This window comes from Hyperolius riggenbachi, chromosome 1, assembly GCF_040937935.1.
Source record: "Hyperolius riggenbachi isolate aHypRig1 chromosome 1, aHypRig1.pri, whole genome shotgun sequence".
Classification (NCBI taxonomy): Eukaryota; Metazoa; Chordata; class Amphibia; order Anura; family Hyperoliidae; genus Hyperolius; species Hyperolius riggenbachi.
In genome coordinates this window covers 421,261,800-421,280,348 of record NC_090646.1, presented here as the reverse complement: position 1 = coordinate 421,280,348, position 18,549 = coordinate 421,261,800, and the positions used below count along the sequence as shown (strand labels likewise).

At 39.6% G+C, this 18,549-nt stretch overlaps 1 protein-coding gene across 4 annotated transcripts in view; it reads right to left on the bottom strand.

Moving 5' to 3' along the window:
• Window positions 1–18,549, bottom strand: part of PCSK5 (proprotein convertase subtilisin/kexin type 5) — a 639,880-nt gene that overhangs the window by 169,869 nt on the left and 451,462 nt on the right. For all 4 annotated transcript variants that reach the window (XM_068236619.1, XM_068236638.1, XM_068236648.1 and 1 more), the window contains exons 17-20: window positions 16,435–16,519; window positions 15,077–15,180; window positions 12,737–12,866; window positions 8,520–8,635 (exon numbers count right to left, since the gene is read on the bottom strand). In XM_068236619.1, coding sequence (XP_068092720.1) covers window positions 8,520–8,635; window positions 12,737–12,866; window positions 15,077–15,180; window positions 16,435–16,519 — 435 coding nt within the window. The remainder of the gene's footprint in view (window positions 1–8,519; window positions 8,636–12,736; window positions 12,867–15,076; window positions 15,181–16,434; window positions 16,520–18,549) is intronic.

Genomic DNA, 18,549 nt, shown 5'->3' with positions numbered 1-18,549 from the left:
ATAACAAAACAAAAGTCAGACTTTAGAAGCTCGTTCAATAAAACAGTGCAAGAATAGGAAGCCTTATTGTATTTACTAAATAAAAATATATTTATCCATTTATGGCTTCAGGCTATGTGGATATTTTATGAAAAGCCGTTGTGTGTTAACATTGATCAGCCAACCAATAAAACGTTCTTGTTTTATAGGTTCACTTGAAGCTGCCATTACAGCTTTGACCAGCTGAGACAGGGGGCCTCGCAAGACCTCTGCAGTTTCTGACAGTAAGACATTAGTAGAAAATTCTACTTCTCTGATTTTAGGGAATACTGTTTTATATAAAACTTTTTTAGTTTTCGTCTTTCATATATCACAAAGAAGCCTATTTGTAGCATAATACAGTAATGGGTCCCTTCGAAGCATATTTGACAGAAGCTTATGCCGGGTACAAGTGCATTTGTACTAGGCATGCACAAGTACGGTCAGAGAATGCCCAGTAGAACAAAGCCACTGATGCACGGATTTACCCTCCATGCATAACATTCTACTAGGCATACACAGACCTGGGGCTTGATTCACAAAAGGGTGCTAACTTACTTAGCACGCCTAAAGCCTTTTAGGATGCGCAAAGTTTTGCACGCTAAGTTAGCACGTGCAAAGTTTAGCACTGCGCATTGCGCACAAAATGTTGCTCCGGGTGCGACAAAAGCACCGCACCGGGTGCGCTCGAAATGTCCCATGATGCGACGTTTCGGGTGCACCCGGTGCAACGTTTTAGGGGCTCCCAGTGCGACGGTTTAGTCGCATCCGGTACGACGTTTCACACGCACCACGCACCGCTAAACTTTGCACGCGTTCGATAAAAGCTTTGGGCGTGCTAAGTGCTTAGCACCCTAGTTAGCACGCCCAAAGCTTTTAGGGTAGCTGAGTTAGCACCCTTTTGTGAATCGAGCCCCTTGTGTATTTACAGGGCATTTAAGTTTATCAGCAATTTGCACTTTTCAATTTGCACACTTTTCTGTGGGATTGGATCTAACTTCTCACATGCATCAATTAGCCCTAAAAGGCCATAACCCTTTCACTAGATCAATGGTTGTCCTTTCTGGCACCACTTTTGTTAGGTACGATATACTATATACCAGAAACTCCCCACAAGTCCTGGCATTTTGGAGATGTTCTAAACGTAGCCATCCCAGTTCGTCCCATGCCAAAGTAGAGTCTTATGCTTGCCCATGTTCTGCTTCCAACACATCACCTTATCCCTGCCCTTGACAGGTGACACTGAAACATGATGCTCAGCCAATGTTATATGCTTCACCTGTGGCTGATCAGTGTAGACTATTCCAGGTGCAGAAACATTGCAACCCCAAACATTCAGAGTCATAAAAAGACACTGGAAATCTGGCTTAAGAAAAATAAAATGACTAATGCTGGGCATACACGGCATACTATCAGGCAGATAGTGCGCCGGTTTTTAGCCAGCGGCTTGATGCCGGCGCGTCCCGCTCGTCCCCGCGGGTGCTGCTAATTAGCCACTCGTTTCTTCCTATTGTTCTCCCCGCCGGTATCGAGCGCAGTATAGATTCGGCGGGGTATCGGACAGGTTGAATATTATCAATCGAGCCATCAGTGGCTCGATTGATAATATAAAACGTGCAGTGTATGCCCAGCATTATATATGAAGTGATGTGCCTGTGGTACATGCATATTGAACTGATACATTAAGTGTTCATGATGCAGCAATGCATTAGTTGTTGTTTACCAAATAGACATCACCTATCTACAAAATTAAATAACTTTTTTTCAGTAACCTGCATTGTGTAACATTGTTTTCACAAAAATAGCCTATCACACTGGTAAAAGAGCAATTTGATAGTTAAAGGATAATAAGGGGGCAATAATGAAAACTCTTTCCATGCAGGAACTTTTGAGTTGGGGTCCTCATTAGTCAGTTGTACAAATATACTGTGCAATTGATTTTGTTCTTTTAAGGCAATATTAGTAAAAAGCAGAGCCATAGTCTTTACAAGCAGGTGCTGCACAAAGCCTTGTTTGTATTGTTCATCTGCAGCCGCTTGTCTGCCAACATTCACAGTACACTAACATCATCTATTTACTGATCACACAGTCAGTCCTTAGGCTCTCCCCTTTTCCAATTGCTTTTCCCTTCCGTAACCCCTTCATGCCTGGCAAATATCATGCCTTAGTCACCTGAAAAAAAAATTGCATTTAGCTGCTACTAACTTTCAAACTGTAAGGGCCCTTTTCCACTAGCTGCATTTTTGCCAAAAACACAAAACGCATGCGTTTGCTGATTCTTAAGTGCAGCCTGTTTAAAATAAGAATCTTGGGTGGCCTTTTCCACTGCTGCATTCTGAGCTTTAAAAAAAACACAAACGCATTTCTGTGCGATTGCGATGCACTTTGCGTTTCAATGTAAAGTATAGGAACGCATGAAAAACGCAAAGAAATGCGTTTGCGTTTTGTATTGATTTAAAAACTAGTATCAAGACAACACTTGCCAATCAGAAAAACGCAAACGCATAAAAAAACACACAAAAACGCACATCAAAATTGGTCAAAAAAGGACCTTCAAATACTAATGAAAAAATTGCACGGCTTTTGAAGGCACCGAGAGGGATTACCAGTACCTTCAATATGGATGTTTTAAGTAATGCTTCATTTTTGGAAACTATGTGGCAAAGAAAAAACGCTGTTTTTCTATTCTTTTTTTTTTTTTTTTTATAAATTGTTTGCTTAGGTATCAGTCTCTCCTCTTTCTCTTTATTTCTGGCATATCACCGTTCCTAGGTATCCATGAAAACAAAAGTTTGCATTCTTAAAACTGGCTTTTCATATCACCTTAGTAAGAGGACTGTTCGGTCTCTTTTAGCCCCTTACACACTCCTGGGAGTTCTGGTTCACCAAGAGCTTGCTGGATACTCTGTAACCCTAAACAGGCACGAATACTGTATATACATTTCCATAGATGAATGGATTTTGGTAGCCACCATTTAAAGATGGTTTTCTGGAGAAAAATCTTATTATTTTATTTATCAAAGTATATTTGAATTGTAGGTACTGTATGTATTTTTTTAGAATGCATATATGTGTGTTTTTACTTTAAAACCATCCCTTTATGCTCCCAAATCAAGCAGGCTTGGATAGAGGCGGTGTGACGAGGCTGGCTCATACAGCCTTTTCACATGCTACACTTATCACATGACTCTGACAGCCAATAAGAAAATTTAGTTCATGGAACTGCTCTGACTGGCTTTTGCAGAAGCTCTGGCGAAAATAGCACAATGGGACATAGAGTTATCTACCTGCAGAGGGAGGTCAAATCTACCACTGCAGCAGCAAAATGGAGATAAAGTTCTCCTGTACTCCCAGTTTTAAACCTGTAAAAAAAAAAAAGCACCACCGCACAACTCACCTACTGTTGGATTCAATCACTGCCTTTTGTGCCTTGTCAGCTCTCCCGTTCTGCCGATGTGTCTCCCGTATCTGCTGGCAACTTCAACACTATGACGCTGACCCGGAAGTAACTCGAAAGTACTTCTGGGTCAGCAAGTTACTTCCGGGTCAGCGATGAAGATGAAGGCAGATATGAGAGGATGCAGCAGAGGAACCGGAGAGCTGACAAGGTGCAGAGGCAGTGTATGGATCCAGGAGTAGGCAAGTTGTGCGGTGGTGCTTTTTTTTCTTCAGGTCTTTAAAGCAAAACGGCACAAGGAGGCGTGATCAGGGAGGATAACTGCCATATCCTCCCTGTCCATATTTGACGTTCTAGTCAGTCGAAGATTTCGGCTGACCTGAACAGGCACCCCTGGGGGCACTGGACTAAGAGAATGGTACCGTGACAGATGTTACAGCACTATTTACTCAAAGGCACCAATATTAATCAAATCCTCTCTCAGTTCAGGGGTACTTTAACATTCCTTTCCCAGAAACACAGAAGCCTGTATTGGATTTCTCATGGTATGGAAGGATTAGCCAGAGTAGAGCTTTTTAATTGTCTGTGTGATAACAAACAAGTGATTTTAATATCCTGTTATGTATTGCAAATTTATTAGGCTGATGGAGAAAGGGTACTGCAGACATGGTACAGAATAGGCTTTGTGCTGAAGCTTTTTGTTAATACTCGGTTTCCAGTATCTTTTAATATCTCTTTACAGAGTAAAACAAATGATTCTGTATACTTACATAGGCATACTTTTAAAGCTTTTTTGTAAAGAAACAATTGCACAATTACAGTAAAGAACAAATGAAGCACCATTTATTTGTGTGTGCATTGTCTCTAGCCTTGCCTATTACAAAGCCATCAAGGTCACAGTTCTAACATAGGGAAGATGCTGTTATTAAATAGGCATGCCTTCAAAGGGTTAAACCTCTTGAGCTGAAAGAATTCAGGTTTTTGCTCAAACAGCTTTGACAATTACATCTAACACTACAAAGAAAGACAAATGTGACTTTTACACTCTATAAATAAGGCTGGTGTGAAGAGGCTTATGCTGTGAGATGTCTTTCTCTGTTGGCTGTCAATACACTGAAAACATTTCAAGGAAATTCTGTCATTGGGATAAAAAGGAAAGGAAATTGAATGCGAACCATAGATGTATAATGATTCCTTCAAACAATCAAGACATATTAATATGAAGGGGATAAAAATATACTGATGTGAGTCAAGCATAGACATTAATCTCCAAACACATGAATACAGCATTCTGCATGCAAAACAGATACACATAACCTTGATCAGCGGCTTTGCCAAGAGCCTAGGACAAAGCCTTGTGTCAGCAGGAATGCCGTTCTGATATCATCTTTAATATGGATACATTTTGCCATCTGTACTCTGTTTATAATGTTGTTTTACAGGAAAAGAAAATGGAACATGCACAGCTTATCTTTTTTAATTTGAACACACGTTCTGAGCATTCAATAGTAAGGCTGTGTAGGAACATATTCTATTGTACTAATGTGTATTTCCATTTCTGGCACTCTCCTTCACTATTCAATCATCAGCCCAACAAATGTATAAAGCATAGAATACAGGAAAGCAAGAGAATACAAGACATCTTTCCATGTCACAGCTACCTGGTAGTAATCTATGGGATTGTGGTAGCCATAGACATTACGGATTCAGCGGCTGATACTAGAGATTTATGCACACATCCTTCGTAGGTAAGTTGTGAATGAGTACAAGCTGTTCTACCGGGCAACTTTCAGAACACAAAAGCTATCTACTGGCAGGATGGCACTGCTTTTGCCAATTTCCTATGGACGCTGAGAGATATGTGCAATGGTTTTTACACTCCCTCTATTATTAGTTTAATTCATTTTTGGTTGGAGGAGCTGCACCTATCTGCACAACCTCGGAGTTACTCCTGCACTTCTATTTGCCTGAGGAAGCGGGCTTGGGACCCGTGAAACCCGTTGCATAATTTTATGTGGAGTACTGATTAAATATATATTTTTCTGGAAACCATATATGGGGGTTGTGTCATATATATTGGGGAGACGGATCCACCCGGTCCCCCAATTTGTTATTTGGTTTTAATAGACTGCTAATTTTTATTCTGCTGGTGCCTCTGTAACTACTACAAATATCATTATCCACCTGGTGGATGGGTATGACACCCTTATTTTTCTTCTACGGAGAGCGACTTCTTAGCCTGAGTGGGGACAGGCTTAATATCCCCATATGCGATTGGAGTGGTTGCCTGAGGTTGGCAACCCAGACTTGTGAGTATATCCATATCTGCTGTACAAATGGAAGATTACCTTATATCAACAATAATACACTACTTGGGGCTCTCGGTTGTGCTTTCTTTTTGTCTTTCTTCATTTAAAGAGAACCTGAGACGAAGGATGTAAAAGAACTGATAATTACCTGGGGCTTCCTACAGCCCCATGACCACCGTTGCCTCTCTTGCCATCCTCCTGGGTGGCTCCGTTCGCTTGCTATCGGCCCTGGTAAGCCTCAGGTGAGTATCAATTCTTTTACATTCTTCATCTCAGGTTACCTTTAAAAGGCTACAGTGAAGCAATCATAAACATTAGATAAAAGTCAGTAGGTAAGAATGTGAATTATAAATGAAATAATTTTAATGAAAACGTGTGTGGCCAAATTCAAGAGAGGAAAGATCTGTAAAGGTGGCCATACACTCATCGACTTCCCTGTCTATATTCGCCCGATTCCATCACTTGGATTTAATCGTCTATAAATTGATGCAGCAATCAACGCAACATTTTTGGCCAAAAATTGATCAAATAGATTGACTGGATCAGACAGAAAATCTAGGTCCATCGGCAGCGAGTTGAGAGCAGTGGCAGATCAAGGGCCCATAGCGTTGCACTGGTTTGAACAGTGCAACCTTGCAGTTCGATAAATAAATCTGTTTCTAGTGTGTGGTGCCCATCAGATAGATTCCTGTCAAATTTTATCTGTCAGGCATCTGACAGGAATCATTCTGATGGCCGAATCTGGTGGCAATCTATAAATGTTTGGCCACCTTAAAGGAAATCTAAAGTAAAAAAAAAAAACAGTTTAGCTTCTTCTTGCGGCCCCCTGGATTCTTCCTGTGCAGTCCTTCAAAAACCCTCTGGCCAGCAGCCGCGATCCCCACAAAGCTGGCTGGCCACTCACCTCCTCACCGCGCTCCCACTGCTGGAGCGTGATCAGGGTACTCGCAGCTCTGGGCCGTGCATGCGCAGTAGCCTCTGACTAGCCATGACCAGTCAGCTTTGAGAGGGTCTCCTCTGTTCGATGGAGGGATTTGTAAGGAAGACGGCGCAGGCACAGGATGACTCCAGGCTGCAAGAAGCCCCAGCTCTGGAGTTCCCATATTATTATTATTTATTGCATTTGTAAAGCGCCAACATATTAGGCAGCGCTAGACAATCAATAGGTACAGTATACATACAATGTTAACAAGAGGTGTCAGACAGAGAGGTAGCACAATGTTACACAACATACAACATAGGACAAGTTTTACATGCTGCGATCACATCCTGTTTTAGCACATGATCATGACTAGCAAACCAGAAACTCACATATCTATTACCTGATTAAACTGATCACATGCTTCTCCATGAGTTATCCTAGACACGACCATCACTAGATACATGATCATGTGATTTTACAGAGACCTGTTTATTGTAGCTGAAGTGTGTGGTATCACTTTGGATGGATCAAAGGAGTCCTCTGAGACTCTCAGAAAATGAATAACCAATGCAATAAAGTTGATTCAGGCTGCCAAACTGACATAGGACGCCCTCCTATTGGCTGCCTATCCATGTAGGTTCTTCATGACTTTATCACCAAGAACACAAGAACAATTACTGAACAACAAACACATAGATACTCTATAGGTGTTTAGAGTGGAATATCCATATCAACATGCTCATATTGTAGTATAGCAAACAAAATTCAGCTTGATTACTTAGTTATTATTAAATGCATTTTTCTTAAAGCACCAGGTTAAGACAGTCTACAGCATAAGTAAACATGGTAGGAGAGGAAATAATTACACACAAACATTACATTTACTTCCATTGCTTTTTAGATCAAAAGACTGCAGTGCTCTAATTGGTGACAGTACATCAGCAGGTATCATTTACTGCTTTACACATCTCTCTCATTATGTGCTGTGCAGTGACAGATGAGGCTAGGCAGAGCGCTCGGGAGAGCTTACCCCCCCCCCCCTACGATGCTGTTAATCATATATATCATTTACAGGGAATGCAAAACTGGTGCTTGTGATATTCATCTCTTTCCTGAATATAAAACAAGACAAAGTTCAGTGTTTTTGTTGCCATCCATGTCATTAACCTAAAAACAGCCCCGAGAATCTTAGTTGTATGAATCTCTTTTGGCATTAATATCTGCCGCCTGTTTCTGCTGATAAATGGGCTACGTTATGCCTTATGCAATAGATGTGCTTGGATGAATCTATATTAGCACGGTGTAAGGAGCTTTTTGTTGGTTCAATCAGTGTGAAATTGCTGGGTACATTGAGGAGAGGATATCAATCATCATGTTTGCAGTGCTACCTGTCTTGCACCACAATACAACTTCTGCATTTTTTTTTTGGTTCAACATAAAAATGGGCTGCTTGCGATTAAAACATTGTGTTTGCAATTCATAATTTTGTGCCTGGGCAACATGGACCCACAACCTCTATTAACATTGACATTCTTCTTAATGCTTGTCATGGGTGGTAGTAAAAATAAATTGTTACAGGATACTTCAATATATTTGAAGGGCAATGTGGTTATAATGGTTTGGGTTTTACAGATAAACAAAATACAGACAACATACCGCAGACTTCAATCCATGTCTAAGTGGTCTTTCACTCATCCTACCATCTGACACACTTGCAGCCATGTATCAATCCACTTAGCAGCACAGCTCGATATTTTGGTATTAAATAAAATCTATTTCTCTTCAAATGACTGTCACTTTCCCTCCCTAGGATGATATGAAGGTTTCTGCAGTATTTCAGCATGTTCGATAGTATTGGATTCCAGTGACTCACCATCTTTACAGATAGTTCCCATGATACAGGTGCTTCCTTCTAGTAAATACCCCACAGGACAGCTTGTACAATTCCTCTCTCCTTGGCCGGAACACGATAAGCAGGTGCCATCACACCTAAGAGACATTACAAACACATAAACTGTCATATCTGAAAAACGCTTATAAGTGTTAAATACTATAAAACTGACGCCTCTTAGACAGGTAAGTCTGCAACACGAAGACATTCCACATGTCCTATTGGTCCTAGGTGGAAATCTGAACTACTCCATACTGAACATAGAACTAACTGCAATACAGCTATTACACCAATAAAAATACAACACTACCAGTAAAAATAACAGAATCGAGAAAAGTGATTTAGAGTAAACCTTAACTAAAAATAAGAACAGGAGTTTTACTTACCTGGGGCTTCGACCACCCTTCCTCCCCTGCCAATCTGTGCCCACGGCATGCTGACCCGATTTTCTGTTCCCCCTCCGCGGCTTAGTTTAGTTTCTGCTGACTGATCAGTCGGCGGTTCACTGGCCCGCGCGCATCCTCATACGCGTTCACATCGATGTGCATGTCCTGCGCAGGCACAGTAAGAGGTTCTTACAGTGGACAGAAACTAAACTAAGCTGTGGCAGGGTAAAGGAGGATCAGTTCAGCACGCCGCGGGCACAAGACAACTGCGGGGGGCTGATTGAAGCCCCAGGTAGGTAAAACTCTTTTTCTGTTAAGGTTCACTTTAACTAAGTCAAGCAAACTTTCTTAGCACACAAATAACACAAACAATTAACCTGGATGACAATTAATATAAAATTACACATTTGCAAAGGCAGTTCCAGGACCTGACCACTATTGAAGAAATTGTTAAATTGTAAAATACATTTGTAGACATACTTTTAAGAAATCCATTTGCCCAAGATTAAAATGCACTACAAATTACTTTTCTCCTATGTTGTGCAATAAGTGATCTTAGGTCAGCAAAGCCAGATAATCAATGAAACTGCAAGGAAGACATATTTTGTCCATTACCTACGGTATACTGTGGGTGTTATAAGTTTGTCATCAAACACCATAAAGTAAGTTATATGTGTGTTGTTTAGACATATGAAGAACGTTTAGTCCTACATATTATTAACCATACATTGGAGATGAAAGCAGGGTAATATTTTCAAGTGGACAGCTATTGTACAGTAATTAAGTCCAAAGAGCCATGCTTCCAGACACTAAAATGATGCATTATTTCAATATACAGTAATCTATAATGCCACATAAAGAGTGAGAGCAGACAATGACATTCTATAATAATATACATTAAAAGAGGCATTCTGGCCATTTACAAATTACACAATTTCAAGAATAGCTTAGAATGCTGGCTTTTTATACTTGTCAAGAATGATTCTATGATAATTACACTTATCCCATCTCCATTAATCTCCATCTTGAAAGACAACAGGATATGCTGTGCCCAGAGGTATAACATAACACTTCTGTACTCTGTGGAGCACAGCTGGTGTTATTTTACGCTGGGAAATGATGTATCCATCCTCCCATCAACGCTGAAGTCTTGAGAAGATATGTAATGAGCATTAATAAGTGTAATTTGAAACAGGATTCTCTGCATCTTTCTGATGTAATTGACTGTGGCAGCCTCTCAGTCTTTTAATCTGATGTGAATGAGAAACTTAAAGGTTTTTATTAGAAGACATTTACTTTAATTGGCACCCTCCCCATTCAATGCATAAAAAATAACCCCGCCTCCTACAGACCAACACACCAGACACAGTGTATAAGGGCCCTGAATAATGAGAGCTGCACTTCTCCAGCTTATCAATTATGCTTTTTAAACAGAAAGTGGATATAATTAGATTTCATTTACTTTCATAGGCTGCCTGTGTCTATATAAGAGTACATTTTCTAGAAAACCAAAGGCTAGTAACATTCCACCTGTTTTTCCACTTACCTTCTAAATTCAATGGGTGAGATTTATCAATCTCCTCACAGTCTGACAGCTCCAGGGGTGCTGCCACAGCAAAAAATGAGCAAGGCCGTGAGAGGATGTGGGTGGTGGTCCTGAGTTTCCTCCCAAAACACAGTAAGGCAAAGGGACCCTAAAGGCAATTAGACATTGTGCCTTCCCCCTCATAACCCCCCCCCCCACCACACACACACACACACACACACACACACACACACACACACACACACACACACACACTCACTCACTCAATCACTCACTCACTCACTCACACACACATACAGCAGTGTTTCCCCCTAAAAAAAACCACACACATAATAAAGTAGTGTTTCCCCCATGATGTTGTGGAACAGGAGATTTGCATCGTGAATGTGCTGCTGATATATATTTATATATTTTCAGAAACTGCATGGTACTATCATGTCAATATGGACCAATATCTCTGAGGAATGTCATTACGATTTCAGGCAGTTCTGATGGCAAAAAGGTCCAACTCAGTACTAGCAAGACATACCCAATTAAGTGGTCAGCGAAATATATATATTTTCTGGTAATTGTATTTTTTGGGGGGTTCATATATACTAGCATATGATTTAGTAATCATGAGCCCCCAAAATGGCAAATGCTGCAACAATAACCACAAAGTATCAAATGTAGCTATTATGACCATCTAATAATAAATGCAGTTGTCATTACCCCACATAAGAAATGCAGCAAACCCTATAACTAGGATCATAGAATCTGATGGTCAGGCAGAGATGTAGCTTCACAGAGCATGTCAATGCCCCTTTCCCATGCGCATACAGTAACTTTAAGCCAGTCTTTACCAGCAGAGTTACTTTGCCACAAGTCCCTTTAGCCTTGTTTTTCTAAAAAAAGCATTATAGAAAGGGTGGTAAGACTATACACTAAACACAGTCTGAACATACTGTAAGCCACAGTAACATCCAAATCTCAGTACTAAACTTGTTCATGTGAACAAGACCGGTATTAATGATAATATCTGGTATTGTCTAAATAGGAGATAAAAATGTATTCTGCTTTAATCTGCATATTTATCTACAAATTGATGCCTGATTGTTTTTGACTGTTCTTTTGGTCAGAGCTTTCCCCGTTGCTTTTGATGGCACTAATTTCCTTTCAAACCTTTCAGCATTCATTTGATCAAATCTTAAGCTGATCGAATAGTACTCTAGTGGACATTTCAGCCATTATACTTCCTATATTTATATTTTAAAATGTGACTAAACTGATAACATATAGAGAAACTTGTGTGGTCAGTTGAAAAGAAAGGAATCCCAACCACATCTAATTAAATTACTCAACTGGATACTGAATACAGGAAAACATGTGAGTGCGTACCATAAATTGACTGTTTATTAGTTACAGCACTAAAGTATTTCCTCCATTCATTACACATTAATAAGAATCCCTCCTAAATCTTTCATCCGTTACACAGTTAACCATGTAAACAATAGTAGACTAGGATGTGCAATGCAGATATACAAGGTAAATAAAGAAAAGCTTGTAATTATGCCATGTTTTGTGGTAACATGATAATACAATGGCTATGCCTCCATTACAGTGGCTCCATGATGTGAAAAGAATGTGACACTCTCACTGAGGGCCTGGACTTCTTTGCACTAGAAAACTGCATTCTCTTCCATATATCATTGCCCAGCTATGACGTTACATAGTAGATTTCCCTTCATCCCAGTGTATGGTTGACCTGGCTGAAAAGTTTTAGCAACTGAATATTAATATGAAATTTAAATACTATTTTGCTGCATAAATATCAGACTTCAAAATGGAGTGCTGGAAAAATAAGAAAAGTCTGGGGAGACAAACGTTTTTACTAAATTCCTCCAAAAGGCAGCATGACAGATGGTAGGTTCCTTGATGTTTAAATCTAATGCCATTCGGCTCCTAGTATCTTCCAGTGAGAGATGTAACCTCCACTGCATCGATCCTTCCATGTTAGCCCATTCACCTCAATGCAGATTTAATTAAACAGTGACTGGAAGTAGAGTTTGAGGTGGTGATCTACAGTGAAGACTTTTTTTGTGAAATCTTCGTTTGTCATTAAGGGATTTCAAGGTTGTACTGACATTTCAGAGAAACTGGAACAGCTGACTGTGACACTTTACACTTTTATATCTTTAACTAATGCAATTTTTCCAAACTTCCCACACTTAAAAAAAAAACAGACTGCAAAAAGTAACTGACGTGTGTTGCAACTCATTATTACCTACCGTTTACAGATTTTAAATATAGTGGATCTAGATGGTGCCAAATAATATCCAGAACTGCATGATACAACACAACGTCCATCTTCAAATAACATTTCTTTTGCACAATTTATACAGTTATCTGCTCCAGCTCCTATAAGAAACAGATAAAGCAATAAATACAAAGTAACAAGGGCAGCAGCATTGAAGAGACACAGGTGCCAAGATACAGCTCCCAAGTTACCCCGAATCTCTGCCTTGAGATTACACAGCAGTCTATATAATCTCAGTTCAGTTCATCCTGGCTCCAGATGACTCTGCCATGAGTATTTTACTAAGTTGTGGCATGGGATTCCTGCTTTACATAAATATTTAAAGGACTTCACTTTATTTTAGGGAATATTAGGATTACCCCCTCTAGTAAGTCATGGAGTAAGGAATTGAGTGTGGTTACAGATAAGCATTGATGTAAGTAATGATAGGCATTGGTGTCAGTTAAGGTAAGGTCCTAAGGGGAAAGGGAGGGGATAGTGTTAGCCATTGGGGGAGTTGCTAAAGTTCACCATAGGGTGTTGATTAAAGTTAAGCATTATTAATTATTGATAAAATGATACAGTATTAAGCATATTACAATGCAAGGTTAAATTAACACACAGGCTCCAAAGAAGACACAAAGACACAAGACACTTATTAAAACAGTGAGAAATTATATTTAAGGAAAAATTAGCTACTTTTAAATTGATTTTTCTTTTACTTTCACACCTAATTTAAGTGAGTTCCTCAGCTCAATTGAGGTGATGGAAAAAACCCAGTATGTATTTCTATGAATAATTCAGGCGCTTACTTTAGCACCCAAAAGTCTAGCCTAAACTACCCATGATGAGGTGCACAGGAAGTTACTGCCGTGCTCAATAAGAATAATGTCCTCAGCTTAATTCCATAATTAGATGAGTGAAGCTCCTCTGTATGTGCACTTCCAGCATAAAAAGTGATTGAGTACTGTATGTGATATTCTTTTTATTTGCTTTAACAGTTGTTTTTTTGAAGGACTACCTTTTAGGAATGATTCTCTTCATCAGATCCTGAACATGCAGATTCAACTTTAAATCTTTTACATAATGGCACCTATCAACATTTAAGCCGCATACTCACCTTTGAGGGTTCTTAATTATGAGGTAAAAGTCTACTTCATTTGCACATTTTGTGCTCCAGATCCCTCCGCCATCCTAGTTTTCAGCTGTATCGACGCAGACCTCATTCACGGGCTCACTGGCATAGCTAGTCATTATAGGGCCCCATAGCAAATTATTCATGGATCCATTATGTATAGGCACTCTTGAGCAATGCTACCTGCCCCATCCTATGAATATGAGTTGATTGGTCAATTTACATTCTCATGCAATGGACACTGTGTATAGTTCAAGAGCACTGAGACAAGCTCAGGGGGTGGAGCAACAAAGCAAAGTTAATAGTGAACAAATTAAGTACCACCTGGGCCCCCTCTTCTCAAGGGCTCCATAGCAGTTGATATGGCTGCTATGGCTATTGCTACACCCCTGCACGGGCTACACCTCTTTCCCAAAGTAAACAACAGAAATGAGGCAATTGTGTTATCTATCTGCCTCTAACCCTGTAGCCACACCACCTTCCACAATAGGAGTAGGCTTGTAGGTGTAACAGCCACTCCACCCAACTCTGAGTTATAAAAAGAGTGCAATTCATTCACATGCCATGCACAGGCCCCATAAAGCACTGCATGCGGCAATGACACTACGGACTTCAAAAATATCACGATCTAAACCTGTTTGATGAAAACACTAAAATTTTCAGCTGTTTAGCATGGGGGTTGTTTTTTGTGGGGTTGGTTACCCTAAGGAAATTAATTCCTGACCATACCCTTTAATATGTAGGGTTGCCGTACATGCCAATCCTGCAGGGGACACGCACTTACTCCGAGATTGCCAATTAGAATTCTCACTATGCTGGAATGGCAGGGTTCTGGACATTGCAGAAAAGGTTAGTATGGCTGCAAGTCCCATTGTCCCTGTTTAAAAATAGGAACTCTAATTTTTGCTCAGTATTTTTGTACAGCATCTAAACGCACGCACGCACGCACGCACGCACGCACGCACGCACACACACACACATCATCTAAACTGATTACAGACATATTTAATTTTGTGGATCAAGTGTGCCTGGATCATTTGATATCAATAAATAAATCTGATATGGAGATCATAGTTTTGGGTCTAAGTAAAACAACAGATTTATGAGGGGCACCACCTTTAAATAAAAATAGATTTTAGAGGATGGAGACTTAGGTACTGACCCTTTTCTGGGAATTATCTTTAAAATAGACATTACCTGAACATGTAGCACATGATCTGTGGCAAGGCTCACATTCCTTCTTCATGACATTATAATACTTTCCATCTTCACACATGACAGCACATTTGGATCCCTGCAAACTACAGAAAATAGATCAAGATGACATTTGACAAGTCAGGAACAAAAAGTTGTACGCATGCTTTATCTGCTGATAGGACTATGACTTGCTACTTTTCCTTAAAGGTGATGTACAAATAGCATAGTTTTTTTGTACATATTTTCTATAGAATAAGGCCAGTTTGTATTAGGGAATGTGCACAAGTCTGCAGTGGATTGGCTAAGGTAAACATCTCAGTAAAGAAATGAATGGTGTTTGCAAAAATCTCTGAAAATGTTTTTTTTTTTTGTTTTTGTTTAGTTTATTTTAGCCCTTCCTTTCCAGGTCTTAAAATGGGCCTGAAGTTAAAACTGGATATCAGCAAGCGTAATGTTCTCAAAAATGGCTAAATTAGCGTTAGCCCCTGTACCCGATATCTTAGAGGATGCCCTTTGCAACATGACGCCTCTCGTGTCAAGCCCTTTTTAACGGTTCCGCTGAGTAGTACTTTAGTACTTGTTTTGAGCTTTTATTTTTGTAGGTCACCTGACTGAGCTACACATTCCAACCCCATTAGAACTATGCTGTTCTTGTTCAGCTTGTAATAAAAACAAGTCTATAGTTGTGTCATTATCTGAGAATCTTAAGAAAGTAAATGTATTTTTGTGGTAAAATATAATCAAATGCAGACAGTCCTTTGGGTGTGATTGCGAAGCTTTTGCAATATGTTACAGGAACACAATGCTTAAGGTTCTTATGACAAGAAAGAAGCAGTCTGAATCTGTTGCTCTTGTAACCACAACAAGGCTCTTGCACCAATGTCCCCACTGAATCTTATTTGCTACATTTATGAAAGTAACCAAGAAAGGAAAAAAACTGCACTGTGGAGAAAATATGTGCTCCCTCTGCCCTCAAACTGTGCTAACCTCAGTGTGTAAAGGGGAATAAAACAAGGAAAAATCTTATATTTATGAGATGTTTCTGTTTTACTGACAGAATCTATGACATGTAATTTAGCAGCCTGAGCCAAAAAGATCTTACGAGTCATCTGAGGTAGGCGAACGTGCGCTCAGTGGCACATCACATTAGTATTTTATCACTACCCAGAGCCTCTTTAAGCATTTATGTTACTATAGAAATTTCTCACCGCCTGCATGACTGAGCTCTTTCATTCACTCCAAAATTGCTCAACAAAAAAGAGAACCGAGCCCACCCAGGACCTCCAATACCATTCCCTTTTAATACGCCTTTGATGTGTAGCTGTGTGGCAAGCCACGCTAATTCTTTCATTTCATACCTCAGGCCGTGCTTGCATTCTGTACAGTTGTCAACTGACGTGCAAGTCTTGCAGCTTTCATGGCATTTCTTACAAAGGTTCTTGTCTGAAAAAAAATGTTAACATCTGAAAAGTGTCCAATTTCTTGTTTACGATAGTGTTTAGTATCAGTTTTTTATACAGGTTGAAATAGATTGTTCACTAAGGCTTGGTTCACACTGCAAGAGCTTTTTATCGCAGGTGTTTTACAAAGCTCTTGGTAATACAACACTATGTGTAATTAGAATAAAATCACATTGCTCAAGTGAGAACAAACTCATAGCATTACATTATTAGCAAGTGCTTTTAAAATCACAAGCACTTAGAAAAAGCTTTTACAGTGTGAACCAGCCCTTAAAGAGATGAGCAGTGAACAGCAGTTAGCTCTATCTCTATTCACTTCATGCATCCAATCAGGTGCAAAGGACTTTGTAATGTCTCTGCATCTGACAGAAAATAGATGTAAGTTAAAAGCACTTCACTTCAATTTTTATTTAAAGGGAAACTGGGGTATATGGAGGCTGACATGTTTATTTCCTTTTAAATAATGCACATTGCCTGGCTGTCCTGCTAAACCTCTGCCTGTAATACTTTAGGCCGTAAACCCAGAACAAGCATGCAGATCCGATGTCTATGACAAAACTGACAAGATAGGCTGCATGCTTGTTTCAAAAGTGTGATATAGAACCTACTGACCCTAAGATCAATAGAACTGCCAGGCAACTGGTATTGTTTAACATGAAATAAATATCGCAGCTTCTATAGGTCTCACACCTCAGGTTTCTTTTAAAGTGACATTGTAGCAGATCCAAATACTATTGCAGATTTCCCCAGTCCACCTCCTCCCGCATATCGTCCTATGTTATACTATTCTCACAATTACCTTCCCTGCATCTATGCCTAACACCAACCTCCACCCTACCTGTGCCTAACACAACCATCCACCATCAATGCCTAACACTAACTACCCTACCTTAACCAAACACTGCCACCACCACTATGAGTTATGCTACAAAGTAGCGTAACTCCAGCTCCACTATTGTTCTCAGACACCTTCTGTGTCGAAATTACTGGCTGCAGCTGGTACGTAAATCGCAGCCAAATTTAGTGCTTTGCCGCCTACCTTCTGATAAGCGATGCTGTTTGCTTTCTGTGTTCAGTCCTTTGCTCTTCTTAAGTTTGCTATAGACTGTAAGGAACACACAGAGCAACTGTCTTTTCTCCATATACACCAGAGCTGACAGCATGACCCCTTAGAAAGGAGGGGGTGAGGAGAGAAACTAAGCAGTGCTGCATATCTAACCTGCAGATTTAACCATAATCTGGTCACATTTCAGCACTTCAGATGGCCAGATTAGTAAAAGGTAAATTATTATGGGGTTAAAAACAGCCACAGTGCTTTTAATAAATACACTTCTTCCAGGATATAGAAGTGTATTTATGTACCTTAAACTTTTTTTAAGTAATATAAGTTATTATTTAAATTAGCTGCAAATATAAAGAAATCTGAACATCTTCTGGGGGCAATTCTTGCAACATATATCTTTGACAACCAACCAAGTATGATCGTTGATGAAAAAAAACACGCCTAAGTTAATTCTTATGTCAAAATGGCAGCTTGCCTCATTGAATAGTCAAAGGTGTGAAATTACATTAGGGAACATTATGCATGTTTCAAGTTGCTTTCTTCTACATATATTATCCTTACCTGGTTGATTTGCATTTTTGTAACCACAGTATTACATTTATCTTTTTCTAAGCAAAGACAATGCTAAATATAATTTTGCTCTCTTAAATGAATAAGGTATTTGCAATCATCCAGATGTGAGCAAGAAAGATATTGCATAATGTATCTCTACTGAATATTCAAATAATTTCTTTATGTACCTTAAAACAAGACATACATTTGGAATAAATGGTGTGTAGTGTGCCTATTGCCAATTAATTTTAAAGAGCTATACTAATCCAACATGCATACAGCTGTTTCGGACGTGTTGGTCCTCATCAGTGCATGACATGGATTAATATAGCTTTACGTGCTGGGATTTGGGCAATTAAGTGTTACAGAGTATCTAGTTAGTTTACTGGGATTTGGTG